Below are 26,659 nucleotides of genomic sequence, written 5' to 3'. Positions count from 1 at the left end.
GTAACATTTTTGTCAACTGGCTCACTCCTTTTTAAAAATGTTTTTTCTTTAAAAAATTTTTTTCTTTTTAGTTTTTGTTTTTAGCCCATTCCTACTGACATCTAATTAGCAGTGGAGTCATTTATCATTTAGTAATATTTTTCTGCTTAATAAAGCAAATAAAAGTATACTTATTTTTAATTTAGGAAAATTAAATATTGTTATCAACAAATTTTGAGATTGTGACAAGATACATAACAAAAAACATTTATCACTGAAGAGAGAATGCATGTAGTAGTCAGTAAACACTGCCTGTATATCTATGTACAGTTTGAATATAATTCTTTTGTACTTCTATGCTATTGATGTATTTAATTTTTTCTATATCTGAAAATATAAATTTTATTAGTTTTTCTTATGCTTGAAATATAGAAACAATGTTGCAGTGCTCCAGGGAACCCATATTTAGGAATACTCCCCTCTACTCCTTATGAGCTCTTTATGCTCTTACGTAAATCATAAATACTGTTTCTGAAGTGCACTGTAAATGTTAAGTGAACAAATGAATTTAGAAATGAAGAAGGAAATTTCTTTGCTGCTTGATTTACTGAATAACTTATTTTGAGTTGAGATAAATTATCTTCATATGCTAGGATATGTTTTATTTGTACTAAGCTGTGTTTTGCAATGTCAGGAAATATTTAATCTAGAGGGTTGTTCTTTTGTGGTTGACACATGTTGTCATAGGTTTTATAAACATCACCCATCATATGCACACATATATCATGTATATACAGATGATAATGATAGAGGTAGTTGGGAGCATTACTAAACAAGTCTACAATGTTTATTGGTATATAGCACATTTGATTTTAACACTTAAAGAGGAAACAACAGATACTCCTTTTGTTTACAGAATTTAAAGATTTAAACATACAAAAAAGGCATATGTTTCCTTTACTTTTCCTGTCCTAACAGAAATTTACCAATCACAATAAACATAATTGGGGGGAAAAGAAATTAATCAACAAGTAGCTATGAAACACTATATAAGAGAGGAAAAGATAAAATATAAGGAAAAATTAGAAAGTATATGGTGATTCTATAAAGTGGATTGGGAATTTTCAAAGAAGCTTTTCTCAAAGAAATAAAAAATGTGAACTTGTAAAGAGATGGGCAGGAGGAATGTAGAGAAATTGTGAACAAATCATATTAGGGCAGCTTGTAAAATCTGTGATACTTGTTCTCTTCCACATTTCATAATTAACTTGATAACTAATTAAAAATTAAACTTCCATTTCAATGTAGAATGGTTATTAGCAAAGTCAGGCAGTATATAAGCCGCTTGTTGAAGGAAAAGAAAAATTAGCGGCAAGTGTGCTTTTATGAATGATGTGATGATAATTGGAAAGGAAAGAAATTCACACTGTTTCATGAAAGAAGAGCTAGTACCAAATAAGTCCTTGGAGAGGGACTAGTGTACGTCTTAATTAGTCCCTTAGTTACACTCCAGGCTTTCACCATATGAATCTAACAAGTAATTTGTGGATATTATCACCGTGGAATTTAGCTTCAGCTCTACAGGCAATTAGCAGACTGTGGAAGTAAGGACTGTTATGAGTAACTTACCTGTAAAACTGAAATAACAGTGTTATGTAAATGGCAGCTTAGTTATGAGTGAAGCGTGAGATCTGAAATCATACGCTTTTACTTGAATTGCCATTCTCCACGTTGGCTGTGTAACTTCACCCATTTCTTTTTTTCTGGGGATAGTATTGTTTATCATGGTTGTTGGGATTTTTTTTTTTTTTTTGAAGATTTATTTATTTATTTATACAGGCACTGGGTATAGTCAGAAATGCGGGAGGGTGAGAGAATTCACCAGAGCCAGAGCCAGGAGCAGAACAGGCAGACTGACGAAATGCACTGCTGAGGGGAGCAGCGGGCACAGCAAGAGAGGTCTGTGCGCCATGTGGGACCCCGCTGGGGGCGGGGATCGAACTGGCCTGTTGCAGAGGCTGCGGGCAGCTTCACAGCCCAGTGCTCAACCGCTGCGCCACCAGGGGAGGCCCGGTTGGCGAGATTTTAATCAAATAATATATAAAGTGTTAAGCACCGTCTGTTAAGTATAAATATCTTGACAACCTTTTCAATATTTTATTTATTACTGGCTAACTAATTTCATAAACTTATACAGTAGATCAAGATTTTAAATAATAATATTTGCATCCTTAAGTTAATTACGTTTTAATTCATTACAATTAAAATTAATATGGGAAGCAGACATAAAAGATAAGCAGGCAGACAGTGTAAATATTAACTGTAGGGAAATTTATCTCAGAGTATTGAATCTCTATCCCATCTTTTTCCTAATGCCTTTACTCCAAATCAAAAGATGAAACAATAAGTGTGTTTTGAATTTGTTCAAATATACACACATTACAAACATAAACAAAAGTAGTAAGACTCCTTGAACCCAACACCCAATTTTTTTTTAATAATAAATTTTATTTTTATATTCCCCATACAATTGCAACCCCCCCATGCTGACCCCAATCCCTCCCCTCCCGCCCCTCACCCCCGAAAAAGTGTCTCTGGTTCATAGTTTTTTGTTGATTTTGATTTTCGCTTTCTTATAGTTACTCATTTTTCTGGTCCCTTATTTAAGTTTTCTAGATTCCTGCTATAAGTGAGACCATCCGGTATTTTTCTTTTTCTTTTTGGCTTATTTCGCTGAGCATGATCCCTTCCAGCGCCATCCATGTTGCTGCAAATTGCATGTGTTTATCTTTTTTGAATGCTGAGTAATATTCCATGGTATATATGTACCACATCTTCTTGATCCAGTCATCTATTTTTGGGCATTTGGGCTGTTTCCAAAGCTTAGCTATTGTAAATAGTGCTGCTATAAACATAGGGGTGCAGGTGTTCTTTGGAATTGATGTTTCTGTGTCCTTTGGGTAAATACCTAGGAGTGGAATTGCTGGATCATATGGAAGCTCTATGTTTAGTAGGTCCAGAAATCTCCACACAGCTCTCCATAGTGGTTGGACCAGTTTGCACTCCCACCAACAGTGCAGAAGAGTTCCTTTTTCTCCACACCCTCGCCAACACTTGTTGTTGCTAGTTTTTTTAATATGTGCCATTCTCACTGGTGTAAGATGGTATCTCATGGTAGTTTTGATTTGCATTTCCCTGATTACAAGTGATGTTGAACATTTTTTCATATGCCTGTTGGCCATTTGCATTTCCTCTTCAGAGAAGTTTCTTTTTAGCTCTTCTGCCCATTTTTTGACAGGATTATTTTCTTTGTTCCAACACCCAATTTTTTTTTTTTTATAAATTTTATTGTTATATTCCCCATACAATTGCAGCCCCCCCATTCTGACCCCAATCCCTCCCCTCCCGCTCCCGCCCCCCTAAAAGTGTCTCTGGTTCATAGTTTTTTGTTGATTTTGATTTTCACTTTCTTATAGTTATTCATTTTCCTGGTCCCTAATTTTTAACTCATACCCAGTCTGGTTTCTTCTGTATCCCTGCCCATACTCACTCAGATTATTTTGAAACAAATTTCAGATATCATCGGTTCAAGCACAATTTATTCAAAATATATTTTGAATATTTATATACAAATTTATATAAAAATGTCCAAAATATTTATTGAACACTATTTTGTAGATTATTCTTCTTAAAGATGTATATAACAAAGTCCTTGCGTTTAGAATTTGAGAAGGCTAATAACACTACTTTCTTTTCCTTTCCCAGTTTGGAAGCAGTTTAGAAATATGCAGTTAACTTTGTCATTAATAGAGTGACTCCATTATGGACTCCATAATTTTCTCTCCAGATTGAACTTAATACTAGAGCTGGAGGCCTCTTCCTTCTGGGCCTGCCTGGCAGACTTTACAGATAAGCAGAAATTTTGTTTCTTCTGAGATTGGGCCACTTCAGATTAAGAGGAGTGAAGGATTGAGTCACAGATGGACAAACAACTCTTTGTCCTGAGTCACTTTTGCTCCCATGGAATGAGGAGATGAGGTAACAAAGAAGGGTTAAAAGTCTTCCTTCTGTTCTTTTCCCTTATTAGGGACTAGAATGGAATTTTCCTTTACTAGATGCATACCCGTCGTGGGAAGTAGATATTTTCCTAAATATTTGCTTTCAAAAAGCCTTGTTAGGATATAGTTAAATATATCAGGATAAAAAATTGTAAGATTAAAAAAATTGAAGGCTTTTTAAAAAATTAGGGCTAGCTCGCATGTAGTAGCTTAATTTTTAAAAAATACATGTTTGCACCCAAGTAGCCACCAATCAAATCAAAATATAGACTTTTTCTAAAATCCCATAAAATTCCCTTCCCTGTCTATCCTCTTCCATCCCCAGAGATAAATATGCCTCTGACTTTTATTATCTTTGATTAAGACATTGGTTTTTAAAATGTGGTCTGTGGACTCCTGGTTGTCTGCAAGGACAAAACGATTTCCATAAGACATTATATATAACTTTTTCACTTTGTTCACATTTGCACTGATGCGTGCAAAGCAATAGTGGATAAAACTGCAGTCACTTTAATGAAATCACAAATGAAAGCAATAGTAGGAGATATACTAGTAGGCCTTGTATTTATTCTTCACCATCACCCACTCAGTTCATAAAAAGATAATTCACTTATGAATATCTTTCATGTAGTAGTAATTTTAGTAAATTTCAGTCTTTGAGTACATATAAATTAGTATTTGTGAAAAATTGGAAATACAATACTTTCGCTTCATACCAAATTATATGTGGTTATCTTAAGAAAAAGCATATATATATTTTTAAAAGATTTTATTTATTTTTATACAAGAGCTGGGGTACAGGCCAGAGGTGCAGGAGGGTGAGAGGATTCACCAGAGACAGAGTGGGGAGCAGAACAGGCAGAGGACCGAAATACTCTGCTTAGGGGAGCAGCGGGCACGACAGGAGAGGTCTGCCACGCCATGTGGGAATCTCCCTGGCCAGCCAGGAATCGAACCCATGCTAGAGGCTGCAGACAGCTTCACAGCACTGTGCTCAACCTGCTGCACCACTGGGGAGCCCCAAGAAAAAGCATATATGTTTTTGAGTTGTGAGCTGAATTAGCCTTTTATTTTCCCCACAGAACACCTTATTTTTTTTAATTATTGACTTATTTTTTTAACATCATTATTCATTTTTGTACAATGTTTCATTTTTTCCCTTCAGGTGTAATCCCTAGAAAAGTCCCACCACCAAATCACCTGTGAACTGTCAATCACAGTCTCTTGTGCTCTTCCCTCCCCTGTTTTGACCCCTCTCTCTGCCCACTCCCCTGCTATATGTCTCAGATAGTTTGCCTGCTACTTTGTCTTTTTTTTTTCTTCCCTGACCCCTTGCAGAACACCTTTTTTACTTAAAAAACTCACTGGCAAACTATTCAGACTTGAGTATTCAGCAGATATGTTCTTGATAATTAATAAATTTATTCTGTCATTTGGAGAAAAATGATTTAGCTGTTATTTTGGCAGTGTTGATGATTAGACTTGATTTAATTTAAACAAATGAAGATTTTGGAAAAACGTGTATCCTCCACTATGAGGCTGATAGCTTTTCATAGTTAAGAAAGATTGGGAAAATGAGAATGTTTCAGGCATACAACATGTGCTTAAGACTTTGTTCCCCTTCCCCCCATTTTACTTTATTTTAATTTTATTGATCTCCTCTATTTTAAAAGTAATGTTTATTCTTTGTAGAGGGTTTGTAAGGTTAAAAGAATGCATATTAGAAATCATTTGTATGCTGACCATCTGGACTTAACTGCTATTAATTTGGTTTTTTAAGGTAATCTATTGACTTGTTGGGCCAAAAAGCAAAGAAATTGAAAATCAATCTGAAGGAACTATTGATGTTGACTTTGATCATTTGGTTAAGGTGTGTCTGCCAGATTTTCCCACTGTGGAGTTATTTTTTTTTTCTCTTTGTAAATACTATTTTTGTAGAGCAGCACTTAGAAACTACGTAAATACTCCATTCCTTATCACATTTTCAGTTCATTTGTTAAATGATTTCAGAATCCCCTACTTTGATTCAATGGCTTGAAATCTGTTGCTATCATTATTTTGATGCAAACATTGTCTCAGATTTGGTCAGTGGGAGCTCCTTCAAACTGGCTTCTGTGTACTTTTATTTATTTATTAAAGATTGATTTTTTAAAAAATTATTTTAAAGATTTATTTATTTATGCATACAAGAGCTGGGGTACAGGCCAGAGGTATGGGGGGTGAGAGGATTCACCAGAGATAGAATGGGGAACAGAACAGGCAGATTGACCGAAGTACACTGCTGAGGGGAGCAGCGGACGAGTCAGGAGAGGTCTGCTGCACCATGTGGGTTGCTCCCTGGCCAGCCAGGGATCGAACTCATGCTGCAGTGGCTGCAGACAGCTTCATAGGTTGCGTCTTAACCCCTTGCGCCACCAGGGAGGCCCTAAAGATTGATTTTATTTATTTATGCATATAAGATCTGGGATGTAGTCCAAAGTTGTGGAGGGTAGAGGGGGTTGAGAGGATTCACCAGAGATAGAGTGTGGAGAACAGGTGGATTACCTGAAATACACTGCTGAGGGTAGCAGCGAATGAGACAGGAGATTTCTGCTGCGCCATGTGGGTTAGCTCCCTGGCCAGTGGGGAAAGAATTTGTCCCTCAGTGGCTGGCAATAACTTGATAGCACTGTGTCTTTAACACCTGTGCCACCAGGGAGGCGCTAATTATATAATAGAAGAAAATTTTAATTCTTTCACACATACGTTTAGATGGTATTATTGAGAAAATATTCTAATGTTAATACTCAAACAGTACCCTAAACTTGAATTTCCTCAATTTGTTGAGGAAAAAATGGGCTTTTCCTCAAAATATTTGGAAAAGTGTTGCTTAAGCCTTTTTTCTGTACAGTCCAATAATTATTCAGTGATCCAGAAATCTTTTAATTTTAAAGTAATGCTGATTTACCTAGTATATATTAGATAGATTTTTTTTCTGTGTTTTTTTTTTAACTGCAGTATTATTCTTTGCTTCAGTTAATGAACATTCACCAAGCACCAGTTACTGTGATAATGGCAATAATAACAGCAATGATCTCTTACTGAATATCCCCTATACTATTTCATTGAATCTGATGTCATTAGTTATAAAATGCAAATTTTAATGTACAGCTAAGAGAAAATCTTGCCAATTAAACTAATATACACTATCCATTATAAAATGCACCCTAACTTCAGAGATATTAAAAAGTAAAAAACTGGGCCTCCCTAGTGGTGCAGGGGTTAAAGACACAGTGCTGTCAAGCTATCACCAGCCACTGCAACAAAAGCTCGATCCCTGGCCAGGGAGATAAACACATGGTGCAGCGGACCTCTCCTGTCTCACCCGCTGCTTCCCTCAACAGTGTCTTCAGTCCGTCTGCCTGTTCTGCTCCCCACTCTGTCTCTGGTGAATCCTCTCACCCCCCCACACATCTGGCCTACACCGCAGTTCTTGGATACATAAATAAATCTTTTTTTTTAAAGTGAAAAACTCATTTTTTAAATGGATGACCTGGCACTTGACATGTAATTTATTTAATTATGCCAATAATTAATAATCTATTAGTAGATACAATCATTTTCATTCTTATAAATAAGGAAGCACAGCCAGAGAGGATAGGTAAGTTTCCCAAGGCACACTAGTATCAAGTAGATTTGAAAGCAGAGATCCTAACTCCTGAGTCCCTTTATCAACCACTACACTATATTGCCTTCAGTCACAGTGATTAAAACACAGTTACTTCTTTTAAGTAATTCATGGGGAAGGGAGAAGAGAGACAGGTACATAATTTATGCTATAATGTGAGACATACCTTACTTAGTAGGGAGATGTATTAGACTGTGGGGATACAGAGGAAAGATGGTTTAACTATATCTGAGGAGGTTTATTTATTTTTAAATTTTTTTGTTGTTGTTGAAATACCATTTGTTTTACATCCTTGATGATGTTTTGACAATATAGGATCCCCTCTCCCCTCCAGGTGTAGTCACGGTAGCCCTCCCTCCACCAAAACACCTATAGTTCTCCACAAGGAGGAGGTATATTTGTATCACACTGTTTTCAGTCTTCCTCTGACAAGCAAATATTATAGCTTAAAAGTCTTATTTATCTTCTGAACTTCCTGCATTCCTGTGGCTATGTTTCGATTTTTTCATTTTTCCTAGTATAACTATGCTACAAAACAAAGTACACTCTTTAAAGCACTTGGAATGTCTACATAACATAAATATGAACTTTCACTAGATGTGTCTTATTAAAATGAATTTCTGGAAAATAAAATGTTAAATAGCTAAGTAAATGAAGTTTAATGTTTTCACAGGAGCTGGAGAAAATTTGGAGAATACGATGGCAGCCTTTCAGCAGTAAGTATATAAAGAGGTATTTTTTTCTTACAGTTAATCTTCAAAGTGATGATGACTCACAAAGTGAAGATAGTATACATGTAGCATCTATTTGTGAATGTTGTTTCTATTTTATTAAAATCACTTTTTTATTTAGTTAATCTGAAGTGTTGCTAAGAGTGTTTGGCTCTGCATAAGTGAAAACCTGCATCAGTTTTGGATAATCAAAAGATACTATAGTTCCAAAGCTGAAAAGACATTTGTAACAAGGAACATACTGTGTGTAATGCTAATTAGTCCTGGAGAGAAAGAGAAAATGAAACAACTGTTATATTGGCTGTTGTTTATGAATGAGATTTTATGTCTCCCAGTAATACTTGTACAGGCCTGAATTTATAATCCGGTCTTTCTTCTTTGATGCCTCATAAGTGTTGATTTTATTTTTAAAAATAAATAAATGTTGTACTATTTGTAGATTATTTATGTTAGATATAGCTATCTTTTAGAACATCTCATAGAGAAGCAGCAGGAAAGATGGGAATGAAAGCTGATTGATACCCTGTTCCTTGTTTTAAATGATTATCATCAGTCTGTGGTAATGAGGTCTCCTTTTCTCTGAAAAATAAGACAGGGAATGTGAAAAGTTAAATCCCATGAAAGACATTACCTTTCCATTTTTAGTAAGAAAAAATATTTTCTTGTATAATTTCTGAGTCATCTTTATATATGTAAGTGGGGCTGAAAAATCAGGAGAATTTGGCTTAAATTTTTGTTCTACTTCTCATCATACAAGGATTCCTTAGAGATTATTTTTCCTATAATCATGTTCAAAGATACTGCTTCTCCATATTCTAAGTTTATCTAAATCCTATCCTGTATATATCCTTGTTTACTCTACCTCTTCTGTAATATAATGCTTTATGACTGTAATCTCAAAAGCAAAATCTTTACTCCTATCACAAAAAATGAAACAGAATACTTTAAATAAAATTATTTATCTTCTCCACTTAGATTAGCTAGCTAGCTAGCTATCACTATACACAACAGACATATATACATATATATGTAATGCACCTATATACACACGTGAAAATTTTATGTATACAATCTCCACAGACACACTACTATCTATTATCAAATATTTATTTTCTGGAATGATATATGTGACTTGGTCTGAGATACTCATAACTTTGAGTGATTTTAGCATTCTTTATGTTTGAAGTATATTATTTTATAAAGTTTTACCAGCCACCCATATTTATGAAATTAAAATATTGAGTTGTAGACTAAGCTATTTCTAAGGATCGTTCATTTGTAAAATAAATAATTTTTTTAAAGACCTCTGCATGGAATTGGAATTTCAATTTTTTAAATTAATTTTACTTATTTATTTTATACATATTTTATATCATTTTTCATTTTTGCACAATGTATGCATTTTCATCTTGGTTATAGTCCCCATACAATTCCCACTCCCTTTGTTTTGATTCTACTCCCTCCTCCCCACCCCCCCATAAATGTGTCTCTGGTTTATAGATGCTTGTTGATTTTGATTTTTTATAATTAGGTTTTTTCCTGGTCCCTTATTTAGGTTTTCTGAATTCCTGCTATGAGTGAGACCATCTGCTATTTTTCATTTTCTTTCTGGCTTATTTTGCTGAGCATGATCCCTTCCAGCTCCATCCATGTTGCTGTAAATTGCATGAGTTTATCTTTTTTGATTGCTGAGTAATATTCCATTGTGTGTATGTACCACATCTTCTTGATCCAGTCATCTATTTTTGGGCATTTGGGTTGTTTCCATAGCTTAGCTATTGTAAATAGTACTGCTATAAGCATAGGGGTGCAGGTGCCCTTTTGTTTTTTGGGTTTTTTTATTTATTTATTTTTTTTTTTTATAGAGGCATGCTTTATTTATTTGTTTGCTGGTTTGTTTGTTTGTTTTGTTTATACATGCACTGGGTACAGTCAGAAGCGCGGGAGGGTGAGAGAATTCACCAGAGCCAGAGCGGGGAGCAGAGCAGGCAGAAGGACCGAAGTACACTGCTGAGGGGAGCAGCGGGCGGCAGGAGAGGTCTGCGCGCCATGTGGGACCCTCCTCCGGTGGCCGGGGAGCAGCCGGGGATCGAACCGGCGCCGCAGAGGCCGCGCGCAGTTTCGCAACCCAGCGCTCAACCGCTGCGCCACCGGGGAGGCCCAGGTGCCCTTTTGGATTAATATTTCTGAGTCCTTTGGGTAAATACCTAGGAGTGGAATTGCTGGATCCTATGGAAGCTCCATCTTTAGCAGGTTGAGAAATCTCCACACAGCTTTCCATAGTGGTTGGGCCAGTTTGCACTCCCACCAGCAGTGCAGCAGAGTTCCTTTTTCTCTACATCCTCGCCAACATTTGTTGTTGCTAGTGTTTTTAATATGTGCCATTCTCACTGGTGTAAGATGGTATCTCATTGTAGTTTTGATTAGCATTTCCCTGATTACAAGTCTTGTTGAACATAAAATAAATAATTTTTTAAGGAAGGATGATATGTAAGTATCTTTTATCTTTAAGATTTTGATCTTCTGACTTTTTTTTTTTTTTGCTATTGAAGGAATGTGTAATCTAGATAGTTTTACTTGCTGTATACGACATTATATCTCTCATAATGTTTTTATATTGTTTTGTTCAAGCAGTAGCTATTGAAAAGTACACAACCTTCTCGAACCATTATGTGGAAGCTTTCTGTAACTAGTTTTTGGGAGGTTTTCTGTTACTTTAAAAGAAGGTAATTCTTACATATATTACTATCAGTATTTGCTAGATGCTTTTATCTGTAAGCTGCTTGTTAATTTACTTTGAAATTTATATAAAACCTAACTCAAATAATCTTTACCTTTAATCTCTAAAATATTTTTTGTTGTTGGTCATGATTTTTGTTTTGTTTTATGCATCAGTGTTCTTGCTATCAATAAGTACGTTTTTATTGTTCTTCAAAAAATTACAAATGTTCTATTGTTTTTAACTGCTAGGGTAATTAGACAATTTTTTAAAACATTTTTGTTTCACCAGCAACAAGAAAAGTAGTTTAAACATACATTTTCAAGGTGCCATATATTAAAAAGGTTATATTTAATTGGCAAAAAACAGATACTCTGCTTAAGTATGGTATGTCCTTCATAGGATAAGTAGTTAAGGGACAGATAGTAAAAATACAATGAGCAGCTGAAACTTAGCTGCCCTTATTGATGTACATATTTAGATATAGTTCACAATGTATACTATCATGACATGGAAGTAAAACCTAAAAAAATATTAGAGAAAGCGTAAATAGTTGATGTAAGAAGCCTGGTTAAAATTAACCAGGAAATGGAGAAGATACCAGGATGAGAAGAGCTATCATTTAGTAGAGCAGAAGAAGCTGTTTTTAAAATGTGAAATGTTTGAGATTAAGATCTGAGAATATGTGGACCAGGTATGTTTAGGAAATTGAAAGGGCCTTACTATATAGAAAATTGATTCATTCTATTTTACTAAGACTAAAGAAGTTGTTAGAACTGACATATAATTGCATCTCACAATTTATAATAAGTCCTTTTTGTAGACTTATAAAATGCTTTCATCAACACTTTGGGTTATGAATATGATTATTCTGTGATACCTTGGGAGCAAGAATCTCATCTTACTGATCTCCCACTCACTAACATCTAGTTCTGGGCCTAGTAGGCTCTCACTAGTTCCCTACTGAAAGAGATACACAAAGGGGCACTCAAGAACAAAGAATATTATTAGCAGAAGACAGATGAAAGAGACAAACCTCATCCAAAGAAAGAACAAAGGACTAAGGAATTTTATTGCACACACACACACACACATACACTTACACAGTCACTAAGCCCTTGAGTATGTAAAATCTGGTTCTTAAGAGCTAATAAAACTAGGTTATTAAACCAGGCTGTCTTTGTAAATACCCATAGGACAACTTGATCCCTGTGGTATTAACATGAATGGTAAGAGAAAGAAGCAAATTGTATTAGCCATAGCAGGAAGTATAAATTGGCAGAGAGTCAAAATAATTAATCAGTGACCTGATTCTCATATTTTAGAATATTTAATTAATACAATATTAATTATCTATGAAATGGAAATAATAATATACTAATTATCTGGTCTATGAAATGGGAGTAATCATGTTAGGTATAAAGGAGATCAAATAAGTTCCTTAACAAAGAATCTTTGTAAGTTGTTAAACATTGTTTCTATGGAGTTTCAGATAATTTCACATCTTCTTTTAGAGGTAGAGTTTTTATTTCTTTTTCTGGAAATGTTGAAACCTTGGCTTCCCTAAGTTTTTTCTTGTATTTGTCATTAGCTTGTCAGAAATTCATATATAAAATATTTGGTGGTTCAATAGGATAGATGCATATTTCTATTTATGGAAAAATTTGAAGGCAAAATGATTTTTTTCCTTTCATCACTGTGTTCTAGCTATTTGTCCCTCAAATTTGGAATGATTTCATTAGGATAATTTATTTACAAATTATCCCAGATGCATTTACTATTGCTCTAAATTTTTACTTAATATATTATTTTGTGATAAGAGGTAAATGTACAATAAGTAGAAAATATTTTTCATGTAAGTCTTAAGTATTTCTAAAAATAGTCAACTTACCAGCTAAAGGCAAACGATATTAGGTAATGCATATACTTTTTTTAAATATAGGAAAAGATAGATAACCCCACTCTTACTCTCCATTAACACATTCATACAAAAAAAGACATGTGCATGACCAAAAATCAGTAGTACCACTTTTTTCTTTTACTAGCATTTAAAGAATGCTAGCGTATTATTTTAAAACTGTGTGCTGACTATATCTATGTTTACAGTTTCTACACGTCTTACTCTTTTTTAAAAAAGTAAACACAATACATCAACAATATTTAAGGAAATTTTAAAAATACAAAAAAAAAGAGTTCTACCAACTCAAAAACTTTTTGTTTGCGTCTTTTCTTTTCTTTTTTTTAAGATTTTTTTTTTTTTTTATGCATACAAGAACTGGGGTGTAGACCAGAGGTACGGGGCAGGGGTATAAGGATTCACCAGAGACAGAGTGGGCTGCAGAACAGGCAGATCTACTGAAACTGTGAGGGGAGCAGTGGATGAGGCAGGAGAGGTCTGCTGCGCCATGTGGGTTAGCTCCTTGGCTGGGGATGGAACTCCTGCCTGACCCAGTGGCTGGCTACAGCTTGACAGTGCTCAGCCTTAAACGCCTGCACTACCAGGGAGGCCCCTTCTTTGTTCATTTTTGCAGTCAAATGCACTACCCTTTGCTCATTTTTAAATTTATTTTTTTGTTGTTTTTGAGTTTTAAGAACTTTTTATATATCGTGGTATACAATTTAAGTGCAAGCATTTTAGATAGATGATTTGCAGATATTTTCTCCCACTCTGCCCTTTTACTTTGTTGATAGTGTCCAGTTTGTCTATTTTTTTTTCCTTCTGTCCTTTTGGTGTCATGTATAAAAAATTATGGCTAATCCAGTATCATGAAGCTTTTCTTGTCTGTTTTCTTCTAGGAATTTGTTTGTTTATTTGTTTTAGGTCTTATGTTTAGGTCATTGATCCATTTTGAGTTTACTTTTAAAATGATTTAGGAAAAGCTCCATCTTTATTCTTTTACATACAGATGTTCTGTTGTCTGAGCTCCATTTGTTGAAAAGACTGTCCTTTCCCCCATTGAATGGTCTTTTCACCCTTGTCAAAAATTATTTGACCATACATGTCAGGGTTTATAGAATTCTAGATTCTCTAATCTCATTAGTTTCTCTATTTAATCACATTGTTGTGATTATTGTAGCTTTGTAGTAAGTTTTGAAATCAGGAAATGTCAATCTTAAAAAAGTGTTCTTTTTTAAGATTGGTTTGACTATTTGAGAATTCTTGAGATTCCATATGAATTTAGGATGAGTTTTTCTATTTTTGTAAAAAAAATCATTGGGATTTTGATAGGAATTGCATTGACTCTATACATAAATGTAATATTTACATTTTATCAATAGTAAGTGTCCTAATCCATGAACATTTCGATTTCTATTATGTATTTCTTAAATTTCTTTTAATGATGTTTGTAGGTTTCATTGTATAAATCTTTCTCCTCATTGTTTAATTCCTAAGTATTTTATTCTTTCTAATGCCATTGTAAAATGTCAACTGGGATCAATGTTAATTTTTTTTTGGTGTAAGATTATCTTATGTCCTATGTAAGTAGAGTTAATCTTCTTCCTTTCCAATTTGGGTGCCTTTTTTTGAAGCTTGTTTAATTGCTCTGACTAGACTTCTAATCCTGTGTTAAATTAAAGTGTCAAAAGCAGGCATCCTTTTCTTGTTTTTCAGTTTTTTTCATTCTATACATGTGGAACTGTAGGCCCAGAGAAGGACGTTTGCTTGCCTAAAGTTATACAGCAAGTTTGTAGGCAAAGCAGAAACTGGTCCCAAATCTGGTCAAGTATTCTTTAGATTATATTGAGTTGCCAGAACTAGGATAGCTGCTTATAAAAAAGAGGCAACGTGATCCTCTTATTCTAAATTCACTTTAAATATATTCACATGAGGAAATCACAATAAATGACAGTGTTAAGGAGAAATTTTATTGTTATGGATTTTTTTTGTTATTTTGTTCTGTAACTCCAAATTCTTATATCTGATGCATTTCACCTAAATGTTTAAGTTTGGAATGTTATTCTTCTCTATTTCTTTAGTGCAGTTAAAATTGGAACTGATATGCTCGAGTTGGACTGCCATATCACAAAAGATGAACAAGTTGTAGTGTCACATGATGAGAATTTGAAAAGGTCAACTGGGGTCAATGTAAATATCTCTGATCTCAAGTACTGTGTAAGTAAAAATGCATAATAAACTAATATTTAATAGCTAGTACGACCTATAATACATTTTTTTAAAGATTGATTTATTTATGCATACAAGAGCTGGGGTACAGGCCAGAGATATGGGTGAGAGGATTCACCAGAGACAAGAGTGGGGAACAGAGCAGGCAGACTGACTGAAAAACTGCTGAGGGGAGCAGCGGGCGAGTCAGGAGAGGTCTGCAGCGCCATGTGGGTTGCTCCCTGACCGGCTGGGATCGAACTTGTGCTGCAGAGGCTGCAGATTGCTTCATAATGCGGTGCTTAACCCCTTGCGCCACCAGGGAGGCCCACGACCTATAATATTTTTAAACAGTGAATGCCAGATGGTGCTTCAATAGTAATAGTAATAATAATAATAATAATAATAATAGAATGATAAGTAATCAAATAGTGAATGTCAAAGCAAACTTAAAAACTACTCTGACTTCCAGTGAAAATTTGTATTCATTCCATACATCTATGATGACTTTTTTCTGATACATTCTTTTTTAAAGATTTATTTATTTATTTGTTTGTTTGTTTATTTGTTTATTTATACAAGCACTGGGTATAGTCAGAAGCACATGAGGGTGAGAGAATTCACCAGAGCCAGAGCCGGGAGCAGAGCAGGCAGAAGGACCGAAGTACACTGCTGAGGGGAGCAGCGGGCGGCAGGAGAGGTCTGCGCGCCATGCGGGACCCTCCTCCGGTGGCCGGGGAGCAGCCGGGGATCGAACCGGCCCTGCAGAGGCTGCGGGCAGCTCCGCAACCCAGCGCTCAACTGCTGCGCCACCGGGGAGGCCCTTCTGATACATTTTTTAACAAAATTTTCAAAGTCCTCAAATGTGAAACTATTAGAGTTAAACCTATTTGAAGTAGTCTATAATTTATTTTATTCAGATTAAATATATGTATATACATGTGTATACATATATATATATATATATATATATATATTAGTTTTAGCCTTCAAGTACAGGAAAACACCCTCAAAGTCTTATTTTAGTAGTTTACATACTCATTATTGCTCATTATAGTAAATACTGATAATGAAAGAAAAAATAATGCCTACTTTTTTGTCAGTTTATAATGTTTTATTTGTTAAAAAAATGACTATGTTGACATTTATTAATTCTACATGGTGGTGGAATTTTGTGATATAAACTTCACATCTCTTACATAATTAAATATAATAGAATTAGGGTTGACTTGAGAATTAGAATGAGGTACTTTGGGTATATCCTTCTATGCCCTATTGAGCAGTGTTATGACAAGCATTGTACTCAACAGTATATAATTCTGGGTATTTTCAAATCAATGCAACAACTATTTATGACGAAAAGTCAGATATTTTGCCTCTCTGTGAATTGACCTGCATACTATTACCGTATAATTCTAATATTTATTTTCATTAATATTTCCAAAGAACTTACAGCTTTTTTTATGCAACATATAAATACTGTGCCCATGAATGTGGCTTTTATTTAACATTGTTTTATTTTTTATTGCGCTATCACTAGTTTGCCTACCACTAGTGCCTATTTTTACCACCTAAAGAAAACTTAAGTTAATAGAATACTAAATGTATGTATACCCTGTATGTTTATAGTTGTGGTCTCACTGTATGTTATGTATATCATATGTTTTAAAACACTACCATTATGGCATTTTACACATTTTTCCATGCTTTTTTTTTAAAATAGACTTTAATTTTTTAGAGCACTTAATAGGTTCACAGTAAAATTGAACAGAAAATACAAAGAGTTCTCTTATAACCTCTGACTCCACATAGGCACAGCTTGCCTTACTATCAACATCCTGCATCACAGTGGTAAATTTCTTATAATTTAATCTACAGTGCAAATCATCATCACCCAAAGTCCATAGTTTACATTAGGGTTCATGCTTGGTGTTGTATATTCTATGTTGTGCATTCTATGCATAACATGTACTGACATGTATCCATTATTACAGTATCATGCAGAATAGTTTCAATGACCTATAAGTTCTCTGTGCCTCACCACTATAACCTCTGACAACCACTGACCCTTTTACTGTCTGGATCAAGTGTCTACTGGGAGGTCCCTTAGTAGAATTCTAATTTTTGTTGTATCCTTGCCATTATTGAACATTATAATTAAGCCAAAATTTACTAACTTGTTAGACTAAATTTTAACTAGAATTTATTTGATTTATTAATGTGAACATTAATTGATTTTATTATGTGCTTTTAAAGAATTTCTATATGATTGCTATTTATTTTCTTTACATTTTCTAGACATTTGTCTGAGATCTTTGTATATTTATTACTGAGAAAAGGTTCATCTTAAATAGTACAAATTTCTTGTAGGTTGTGAAAATAACTAATTCTGTAGTTAATTTGCTGTTAGGGATGTTCTGCTAATGGGTGCCTTATGTCAACATATATAATGTTTGTTCTTTTATTTTTTTAAGAAGCAAATATGTCTTAATGTAAGACACTAAAACCTTTTTGATTTTTGAGAGTTTAACTTTATTCAATTGTATCTTTCAAAGGAACTTCCATCTTATCTTGGCAAACTTGATGTCACATTCCAAAGAGGTAATATTTCCTGCTGCAACTTAAACATCCACATTAATGTGTATTCATTTATGTGAGAAATAGATATACATGCATGTTCTGTTATCATAGCAAGTTTCACCTAAAAGTACTGCCCTCAAGGCTTATTTTCTCAGGCCTACAAATCTGAAATCTTGACCCTGTAATAATGAAGAACAAAGATTTAACTGGCTTATTCTATTTAAATTTATATGTATCTTTCAAAAATTTATTCAAGGAACCAGTTGCTATAAATTTATATATACTTAATCCAAGCCTGAGCATTAATTACAAGAAGCCCAGCTATTATTCAAGGTACTTTGTATTTCTAAATCTTCAAGTTTTAGAATATTACTTTAGTTTATAGTGGCTAGTCAACATAAATAAAAATAATAAATGAAAAGAAATTTAAAGGATTCCTTCCAGATCCTTTCTAATTCTGTATCATTTGATTCTATGTCATTTATCCACTCCATATTTTAAATCATTAAGAATTCTGCTACTCAAATGACTATGTATTTCCTACTAATCTTCACTTTTTAATCACTAGCATAGCAGTTTTCTTTCTTCTGAGTGAATATTTCTCACAAAGAAACATGTTCCTGGACCCAATGTGTTAATTATGTTAGAATGGAAAATATACCACTTTGAGATACCGGTGCTAAGAACATATGTGCCCTCACTATCACGATGACTCAAGTGTCTCAATTATAACTTAGTAAAACCACATGATGCTGTATGTTATAGTTCTTGGTATGGCTTGCATATTGTTGAAATCTTGGTTAAATGTTAAGGAATTGTTGCTATTAATTTTCCAGACTATAACTGCTCTGTGAACTAGATTTAAAATTGGCCACTGTAATTTCTCCTTGATTGAGAAATTTTGGAAAGTCAAGTAAAAATCAGAATATTGATTAAATTAGCTATCTCTAAGGAATATTTAGATCGGATGTTTGATTTTTGCCTTCCAGGTAAATATTAAGCTGGGTGTCAATTTTGGGCTTGTGAAAGTTAACAGAATTTCATAAGTGAAGTTATTCCAATTTTTCCCTTTGTAGAACAAAGCTAAAGTCTGACAAAGATTAAGAAGAAAAATATTTTAATTTTTTTTCTGGTTTTATACCACCCTCATAAACTCATAAAATGTTTAATGTGAAAAGACCTTTGAGACCATCTAGTCTTGCAGTTATAAAGAAATTAATCATGTAAATTAATTTAATTAGGGTCATAACACAAGGAAATGACAGAGCTAGGATTTGATACTAGGTCTTTTTCTTATCTGACCAGTATTTGGTTATACCATACTGCCGGTCCAGCTAAAGGGTCTCTGCAAATGTCATATATCAATGCCATATTCTCTCAAGTTTCATACAACTATAGAGAATAATTTTCATATTACATTCAACTCATGTAATTAACTTCATATGCGAACTTTACTACATTTAAAATAGACATATATAGTACTATAAAAACTGGAATCAGGGAAACTATCAGCTCTCAGAGGAATACACGTTTTAGCCCTCTTGCTCTCTTTGCGGTTTGTAACTCTATTGAAGAAGTAATTGTTTTCTTTCAAAAGGTACTTTGATGTACCACAGACTACGTTAAAAATAAATGTGAAGAAGGAGGGGGGAAGTGTTAACCAAAGGGTTTGTTATCATCTAACCCTGTTTACTTGAATATAGTCTTTTTATTTCATAGGAAATATGTAATTTACATGATCTAGAGTTGACTATAATGATCAATTTTAAAGTTCTAGCATGAGCTACAGGCTACTTCACTAATTCCACCACCTAACATATCCTTTAGTATGCTCCTTGCTTAACATTCTTGTTTTCCTGTGATTGTCCTCATTCCCTTTTTGTGGTGCCTCCCACCCTTGCCCCCACCATTTCCCTGGGTTATCCTCTACCCAGAACAATACTGGGGCAAATTCTTTCTCCAGTTCTTTTTCTACATTCTGTGTCAACTGAGGCATCCAATTTAATTATCTTCACATTCATTTAACACTTTTTCTTAGCACACATCTTTATATCCTTGTTCATTCACTATTAGATGTAATATTGTTCTTACTGTGTAATGTGTCATTTTACCTTTACAATGTTGGCTTTATCTGTTTGATACACTTCTAAGTTGATTCATATATACGTCTTACTTGGGTGTGAGTAACTATTGCCCTGTGGCTATGCTTTTGATGGCTAAATTGATTTTTCCACACTTGAGAATCTAATAAAGTTTTTACTTACCTAGAATAGCACTGTCTAAATAGAACTTTCTATAGTGGTAGAAATGCTCTATATTTGTAATGTCCATTATAATAGCCAATAGCCACGTATAACTACTGAGCACTTGAGATATGACTAGTGCAACTGACCAACTGAATTTTTCATTTTTGAACTTTTACATTTTATGTAGCTAGTGGCTACCATATTGAGTAGTACAGAACTAAAATGTGTTTAGACTTAAAAGTAATAGTTTAAACTATTTTAAGTAACAGAAATCAGTTTACACTTACTTGAAGGGGAATAAAAGATTTATTTTATCATTAAATTTAATGAAAATATTTAAAGCTTATATTTGTAAAGACAGTGTGTCAACATGAACTACTTATTTTTACTTTGGTATAAAGATCAGGTTAAAATCTGTAGATAGACTATAATTATATTAAGTTACACATAGAAAAATGTAAGGAAAGTACATCAATTGGTGACAATGGTTATATAAGTTTGTATTTTGGTGATTTTTCTTTTCTTTATACTTGTCATCATTTTGTAATTGCCTTATGAATCATACTATAAAAGTAAAAGTTACCTTTATAAAATGCATTTTAAAATCTTGCTTTCTCAGAAGGCGAATGTGAAGGAAAAGATAACCGAATTCCATTATTGAAAGAAGTTTTTGAAGCCTTTCCTAATACTCCCATTAACATCGATATCAAAGTCAACAACAATTTGCTGATTAAGAAGGTACTTAAGGCATTGCCTGCTCTGGGTGTGTTGCATCGGATTTCACAAACTAAACTAGAGGCTAGAGTAGCTGACTGCATAGATTGTTATATAATGTCCAAGGAAATGTGACACTTTAAAAGATCAGTATTGTTTTAAATAATGCCTTGGTAGGAGAGATCACTTTACTGTAGGAAAGCTTATTTTCAAAGTGAATTGTCATGTCTCAGTCATGGATAAAAGTGAGCTTTTATGAACCAATCATTCTGGCATTTGTGCAACTTCTAGTTTAACTTGTTTCAATTATAATTAGTGTATGTCAAATTAAAAAGTAATTGTGTCAGACTGCACACCAACAGTCTTGTCCTACTAGATCAATCATATAATGGTAAATGGTAAATAATTTTCTTATATTTTATAAAAGAAACTTAATTTATATATATCCATGTTCCAAAATGTGCTTTTCACTGCTAGTTATAAATTCTTTTTAAGTGAAATAATGTCAGTAGGTTTACAAATAAACACATGCATAAAATTTTGAATTTTCACATGTAGGTTTCAGAGTTGGTGAAACAGTACAGACGAGAACACATAACAGTGTGGGGTAATGCCAGCTATGAAATTGTAAAAAAGTGCTACAAAGAGGTAAGCTTCAAAAATGATAACAAGTGGTCTATCTTTGCTGTTGTTCTATATCTACAAATAATAATTTATTACAGTAATTATTTTAAGAATTATCTTGTTTCATAGTCTTGGTTTAAAGAAAAATAGTACTGGGTAGGAGCAACTAATCAGAAGTTTGCTAATAGGAATAATGGATTTAATAGTGAATTGTCATATCTCAGTCATGGATAAAAGTGAGCGCTGATGAACCAGGCATTCCGGCATTTATGTAACTCCTAGTTTAACTAGAGTTAATGCAATGTAAGTTCAATGTAATGCCCTATAGCCACGCAATTATTATTTTCACATGCTAATATTAGTTGTTCACCAACATTGTGTACATTAGAAACAAAATATGATTCTTATCTTTTAGTGTCTTTTTTTCCTTAGGTAATTGTAATTTTTGCGTGTAATTTTGAATTAAATATTAAGTTCTTCATTTCTGCTGCTCAAACTTCTTTTTACTGTGTATCCCAAATAGAATTAATCAGATTAAACAAGGATCATGATTATCAGGTATTGTATAAAAGTAGAGCTTTCTACCTACTGAAAATTTTCTTTTTGAAGAAAACATACCTATAAGAAATTAATTTGATATCTTTTGAAATGGTACGCTAAGTTTCTATAAGCAAGTGTAGCTATATCATCAGCTAAGAGAACTTAAAGCTCAAAACGTTAAAAAAAAAAAACCTTAAGCATTGAAGACTGTTTATATATGAGCGATAGTGCAGAAGAAATATCATGTAGAAATTCTAAAATACAAAAAAATTTTTGAGAAGGCCTTCCTCCCTAGCAAAGAAGGCAAAAACAGATCCAAGATCAGAACCATTACAATTAAAAGTGCAACTGAGGCGCCTCCATTAAGGCAAGTATGTTTTATTTCTTTGTAATAGAATCTGTGAGATCCCAAGAATCTTGTCTACAGCAGGAGAGAGTAATCACTATGCAGAGTGACTTCAGATCCCTAGAAATTTAAGATTTAAGTCTTTTCCATAACTAATCATTGTCTGTCGTTTCCATAACTAATCATAATCATTAAAAGGGATGTATATACTGTAGACTCTATGACCTGCTAATCTTTTTACATCATTCAAATATTTTTTTCAAATAAAAAATAGTGGTAACAGCAAATGCCTGAGGAGATGAGGAGAAACTAGATCTTTCATACATCACTGATGGGAATGTTAAATAGTTCAGCCACTCTCTTCATTAGTTGGGTAGTTTCTTACAAAATATACACTTCTCACATACAATTATATATCAAAATATAAATATATACTTACCATGTTAACCAATAATCTCATTCTTGGGCATTGTCTCAAAGAAATGAAAACTTATCCACATAAAAACCTTTACTTGAATGTTTATAGCGGTTTTATTTTTAATAGCAAAGATACTGGCAACCCAAATACCCTTTAATCAGTAAATGACTGAAGAACATAGAACATATAGCAACATACAACATATAATGCTACTCATCAATAAAGGGAATGTACTCTTGATACATGCAATAATCTGTATGGTCCTTGAGGACATTTTTCTTAGTGAAAAAAATTAATTCCAGAAGGTTACAAAAGATTTTATTTTTGTAACATTCTCAAAACTGTAGATATGAGGAGCAGATAGCTCTAGGGCACAGCCACGGTGAGGGTGGGGTATGCGGGGGGTGGGGGTAAGGGAGAATAGAAAGTGGGAACAAATACAAAGAGTAGCATGAGTAAGTTCTTGATTGGTGATGGAACAGTTCTGTATCTTGACTGTGGTAGTTACACCAATCTATACATTGGTTAAAATTGCACTAAACTGTGTACATGCACTGATGAACACAGGTTAATAAAAATAGTGACACAAACCTTTTTCTTTCAAATGCAGCAGCAACTCTTTGCTCTCCTCCTTTTCCTAATAAACCTATCCTTTGAAAATATAAAAGAAAAAAAAATGTTGAAAAAGAATTAGGTCTGTAATTATACTTGTTAGTTCCTGGTTTTGATACTGTATTTCTTGGGGCAGCTGGATTAAGGATGCATGGGAAGCTTATGTTTTTACAGCAATCTATGAGTCTATAATTATTTCAAAATGCAAAGTTCACTTTTAGCCCAGAATCCCAGAACTTTCTCCTTGATTCACATATTTTTCCAGAAGCTTCTAGCTTTCTGTCATTTAGAGTTTAAAGACTAAAATTTTCAGCAGTAATTTCAAACATGGTTGTAAAAGTACCTCAATAATATTTGCCATTCATACTATAAGATGCTGTGTAACTAAATCATGCATCTTTTACAGTTCTTAAAGTATGATTTATAAAAATTTTACATTAGCTGCTTAATTCCCAGATGCTAGAAACTAAAAATATAAAAATAATGTGGGGCACACAGTGATGATAGGAAAATATGTGGGACTTATTTTTACTTAATGACTCTTTTCCTTACTCATATTTAATGTACGGGTTCTTTTTTTTTTTAAGATTTATTTATTTATGCATCCAAGAACTGGGGTACAGGCCAGAAGTGGGGGGGGGTGAGAGGATTCACTAGAGACAGAGTGGGGAACAGAACAGGCAGACTGACTGAAATACACTGCTGAGGGGAGCAGCAGGCGAGTCAGGAGAGGTCCCTGGCCAGGGATCGAACTCATGCTGTAGTGGCTGGTGATAGCTTCATAGGTTGCGTCTTAACCCCTTGCGCCACCAGGGAAGCCTTGTACTGGTTCTTAAACTTGGATGTATAATGGAATTACTTGAACACTTAAAAAAAATAGGGGCCTCCCCTGGTGGCTCAGGCGGTCGATTGCAGCACTGTGAAGCTGTCCGAAGCCTCTGCAGCTCAGGTTCATTCCGGCCAGCCGTTGAGAATCCCACATGGCGCAAGACAGACCTTTCCTGTCGTGCCCACTGCTCCCCTCAGCCTTGTGTTTCGTCAGTCTGCCTGTTCTGTTCCCTGCTCTGTCTCTGGTGAATCCTCTCACCCTCCTGTGAATCTGGCCTGTACCCTGGTTCTTGTATAAATAAATAAATAAATCTTAAAAAAAAAAATACTAATGCCAGGCCTCCCCTGGTGACACAGGGGTTAAGTCTCAGCGCTATCAAGCTATCACCAGCCTGTGGCATGAGTTTGATCTTCCACCAGGAAGCTGACCACGTGACACAGCAGATCTCTCCTGTTTTGCCTGCTGCTCCCCTCAGCAGTGTATTTCAGTAGATCCACGTGTTCTGCTCCCCACTCTTGTCTCTGGTGAGAACTCTCTCACTCCCCACCCCCACCTCTGGCCTACATCCCAGTTCTTCTATGCAAGAATAAATAAATCCTCAAAAAATAATAATAAAATAAAGAACTGGGTGACTCAAAGCAAATATTTAAAATACTTAACATTGTTTCAATATATTACTTTTGTATAGAAAAAGTTAATTTTACCATAATGTGTTTTTATTTTAAAGTCAAAAACAGGAAAGATTAGTGATAGAAGAGTATGGGGATTTGTTTCACAGGTATAGAGTTTCAGTTTGACAAAAAAAGTTTGTGTGTGTATGTGTGTGTGTGTATGTATACATAGACACATGTATATGTGTGTATATATATATATATATATGAAAATTGAATTCTAAGGGATTTGGTATCTTGACCACATTTTCCAATAGAAATTTTAAATGGTGGTTATATTATTTATTTAATTTATTTATTTATGCATACAAGAATCAGGATGTAGGACAGAGGTATGGGGGGGGTGAGGATTTCACCAGACAGAGTGAGGAGCAGAACAGGTGGATTTACTGAAATACACTGCTGAGGGAAGCAGCAGGCATGATAGGAGACATCTGCTGTGCCATGTAGGTTAGCTCCCTGACCAGGGATCCAACTGGTGTTGCAGTGGCTGCCCTTAATTTGATAGCGCTGTCTTCAACCCCTGTGCCACCAGGGAGGCCCGGTGGTTAGATTCTTGAACAAGCTTACAAGATTCTATTTATATTTGATCCATAATGTAGCTGAAAGTTGTCATATTTGCAATGGTATTAACATATATCTATATATTTGATTTATATCCCATTTAAAATATACATATATATAACTATATATTTTTGCTGTGTCGTATCCTATTTAAATATATACAACTATACATCTGTAAATATGATGAAATACATGGATATCTATAGATATAGTTGCATGTTTTTTAAACACTAGTGAGGTCACTGAATATTCCATATCTTCATTTCTTTATCAGTGCTATTGATTTGGTATTGTTTAATATCTAATGATAAGCACAATCTAGTGGTAAGACAGAAGTAGATCTTGGACTGCAAGATCTTGGGTCTCCAAGATACACCTTGGAGTCCAAGATAGATCCTGACCCATTTGTCAAGGACTAACTGTTTTGTAGTGTGATATGTTTAGAAATAAATATTGATAATTTAAAGAGTACTTTTAACAGATGGCAAGATACAGTCTAGGAAAATTTTGAGGTGTGTGAAATGATCCTCTTTATTTGAACAGTTGTAAAGTAACATATAATATTGCTTGTGTCTTTCAGAATTCAAATATTCCTATCCTCTTCAGTCTACAACGTGTTCTTCTCATTCTTGGCCTGTTCTTCACTGGCCTCCTGCCCTTTGTGCCCATTCGAGAACAATTTTTTGAAATCCCAATGCCTTCTATCATGCTGAAGTAAGTGGTTGTCCTGTTTTCATCAGATATCAAGTATAGGGGGACGAAGATAAAGGCTCATTAATATCAATATCAATGATAAGGAATAGGTGGTTGTAGTTACTTCCATGTTTGGTTAGCTGACTTATGTTAACAATACTTTATGATATAATCAAGACATGTTCTGTAAAATTAATTAATAATAGGTTATAAGTAAGTATCTGAGCTGGACCCATCTCAAATAACGACTCTGTGCCTGTGTACTCACAAGTCAGGTAAAAATAATTGAACTTAATTATTGGAGCATAATAATTCTGTTATTCTAATGTCAAATAACAATTGCTCTCCAACTTCCCTTACTTCTTTCTACTATTTTGAGAACAACATTCAGCTAACGTTACATTAAACTCCAAATTCACCACCAGTATTTAATATATTTAGGAAGGAAAAACAGCCACTACCACAACAACCAGAAAAACCTCTGGAGCATAGATAAGATACATCTGTATTTTCATAATTTCTCTACTGGGTACAAAACCTTGCTTTTCTCATACTAATTTACT

General features: G+C 34.2%; 1 protein-coding gene across 1 annotated transcript in view; it reads left to right on the top strand.

Moving 5' to 3' along the window:
• The window catches only part of GDPD1 (glycerophosphodiester phosphodiesterase domain containing 1), a gene marked incomplete at its 5' end in the record, with an annotated part of 33,921 nt that overhangs the window by 4,137 nt on the left and 3,125 nt on the right, over positions 1 to 26,659 (top strand). Inside the window, 6 exons of the mRNA XM_084238398.1 lie at positions 8,378 to 8,420; positions 15,133 to 15,268; positions 17,815 to 17,860; positions 20,705 to 20,823; positions 21,358 to 21,447; positions 25,984 to 26,117. Of these exons, the coding sequence (XP_084094524.1) occupies positions 8,378 to 8,420; positions 15,133 to 15,268; positions 17,815 to 17,860; positions 20,705 to 20,823; positions 21,358 to 21,447; positions 25,984 to 26,117 (568 nt within the window). The remainder of the gene's footprint in view (positions 1 to 8,377; positions 8,421 to 15,132; positions 15,269 to 17,814; positions 17,861 to 20,704; positions 20,824 to 21,357; positions 21,448 to 25,983; positions 26,118 to 26,659) is intronic.

This window comes from Talpa europaea, assembly GCF_964194135.1.
Source record: "Talpa europaea genome assembly, chromosome: 7".
Lineage (NCBI taxonomy): Eukaryota > Metazoa > Chordata > Mammalia > Eulipotyphla > Talpidae > Talpa > Talpa europaea.
Note: the sequence above shows the minus strand (reverse complement) of the source record. Positions and strands in the feature narration are given on the sequence as shown.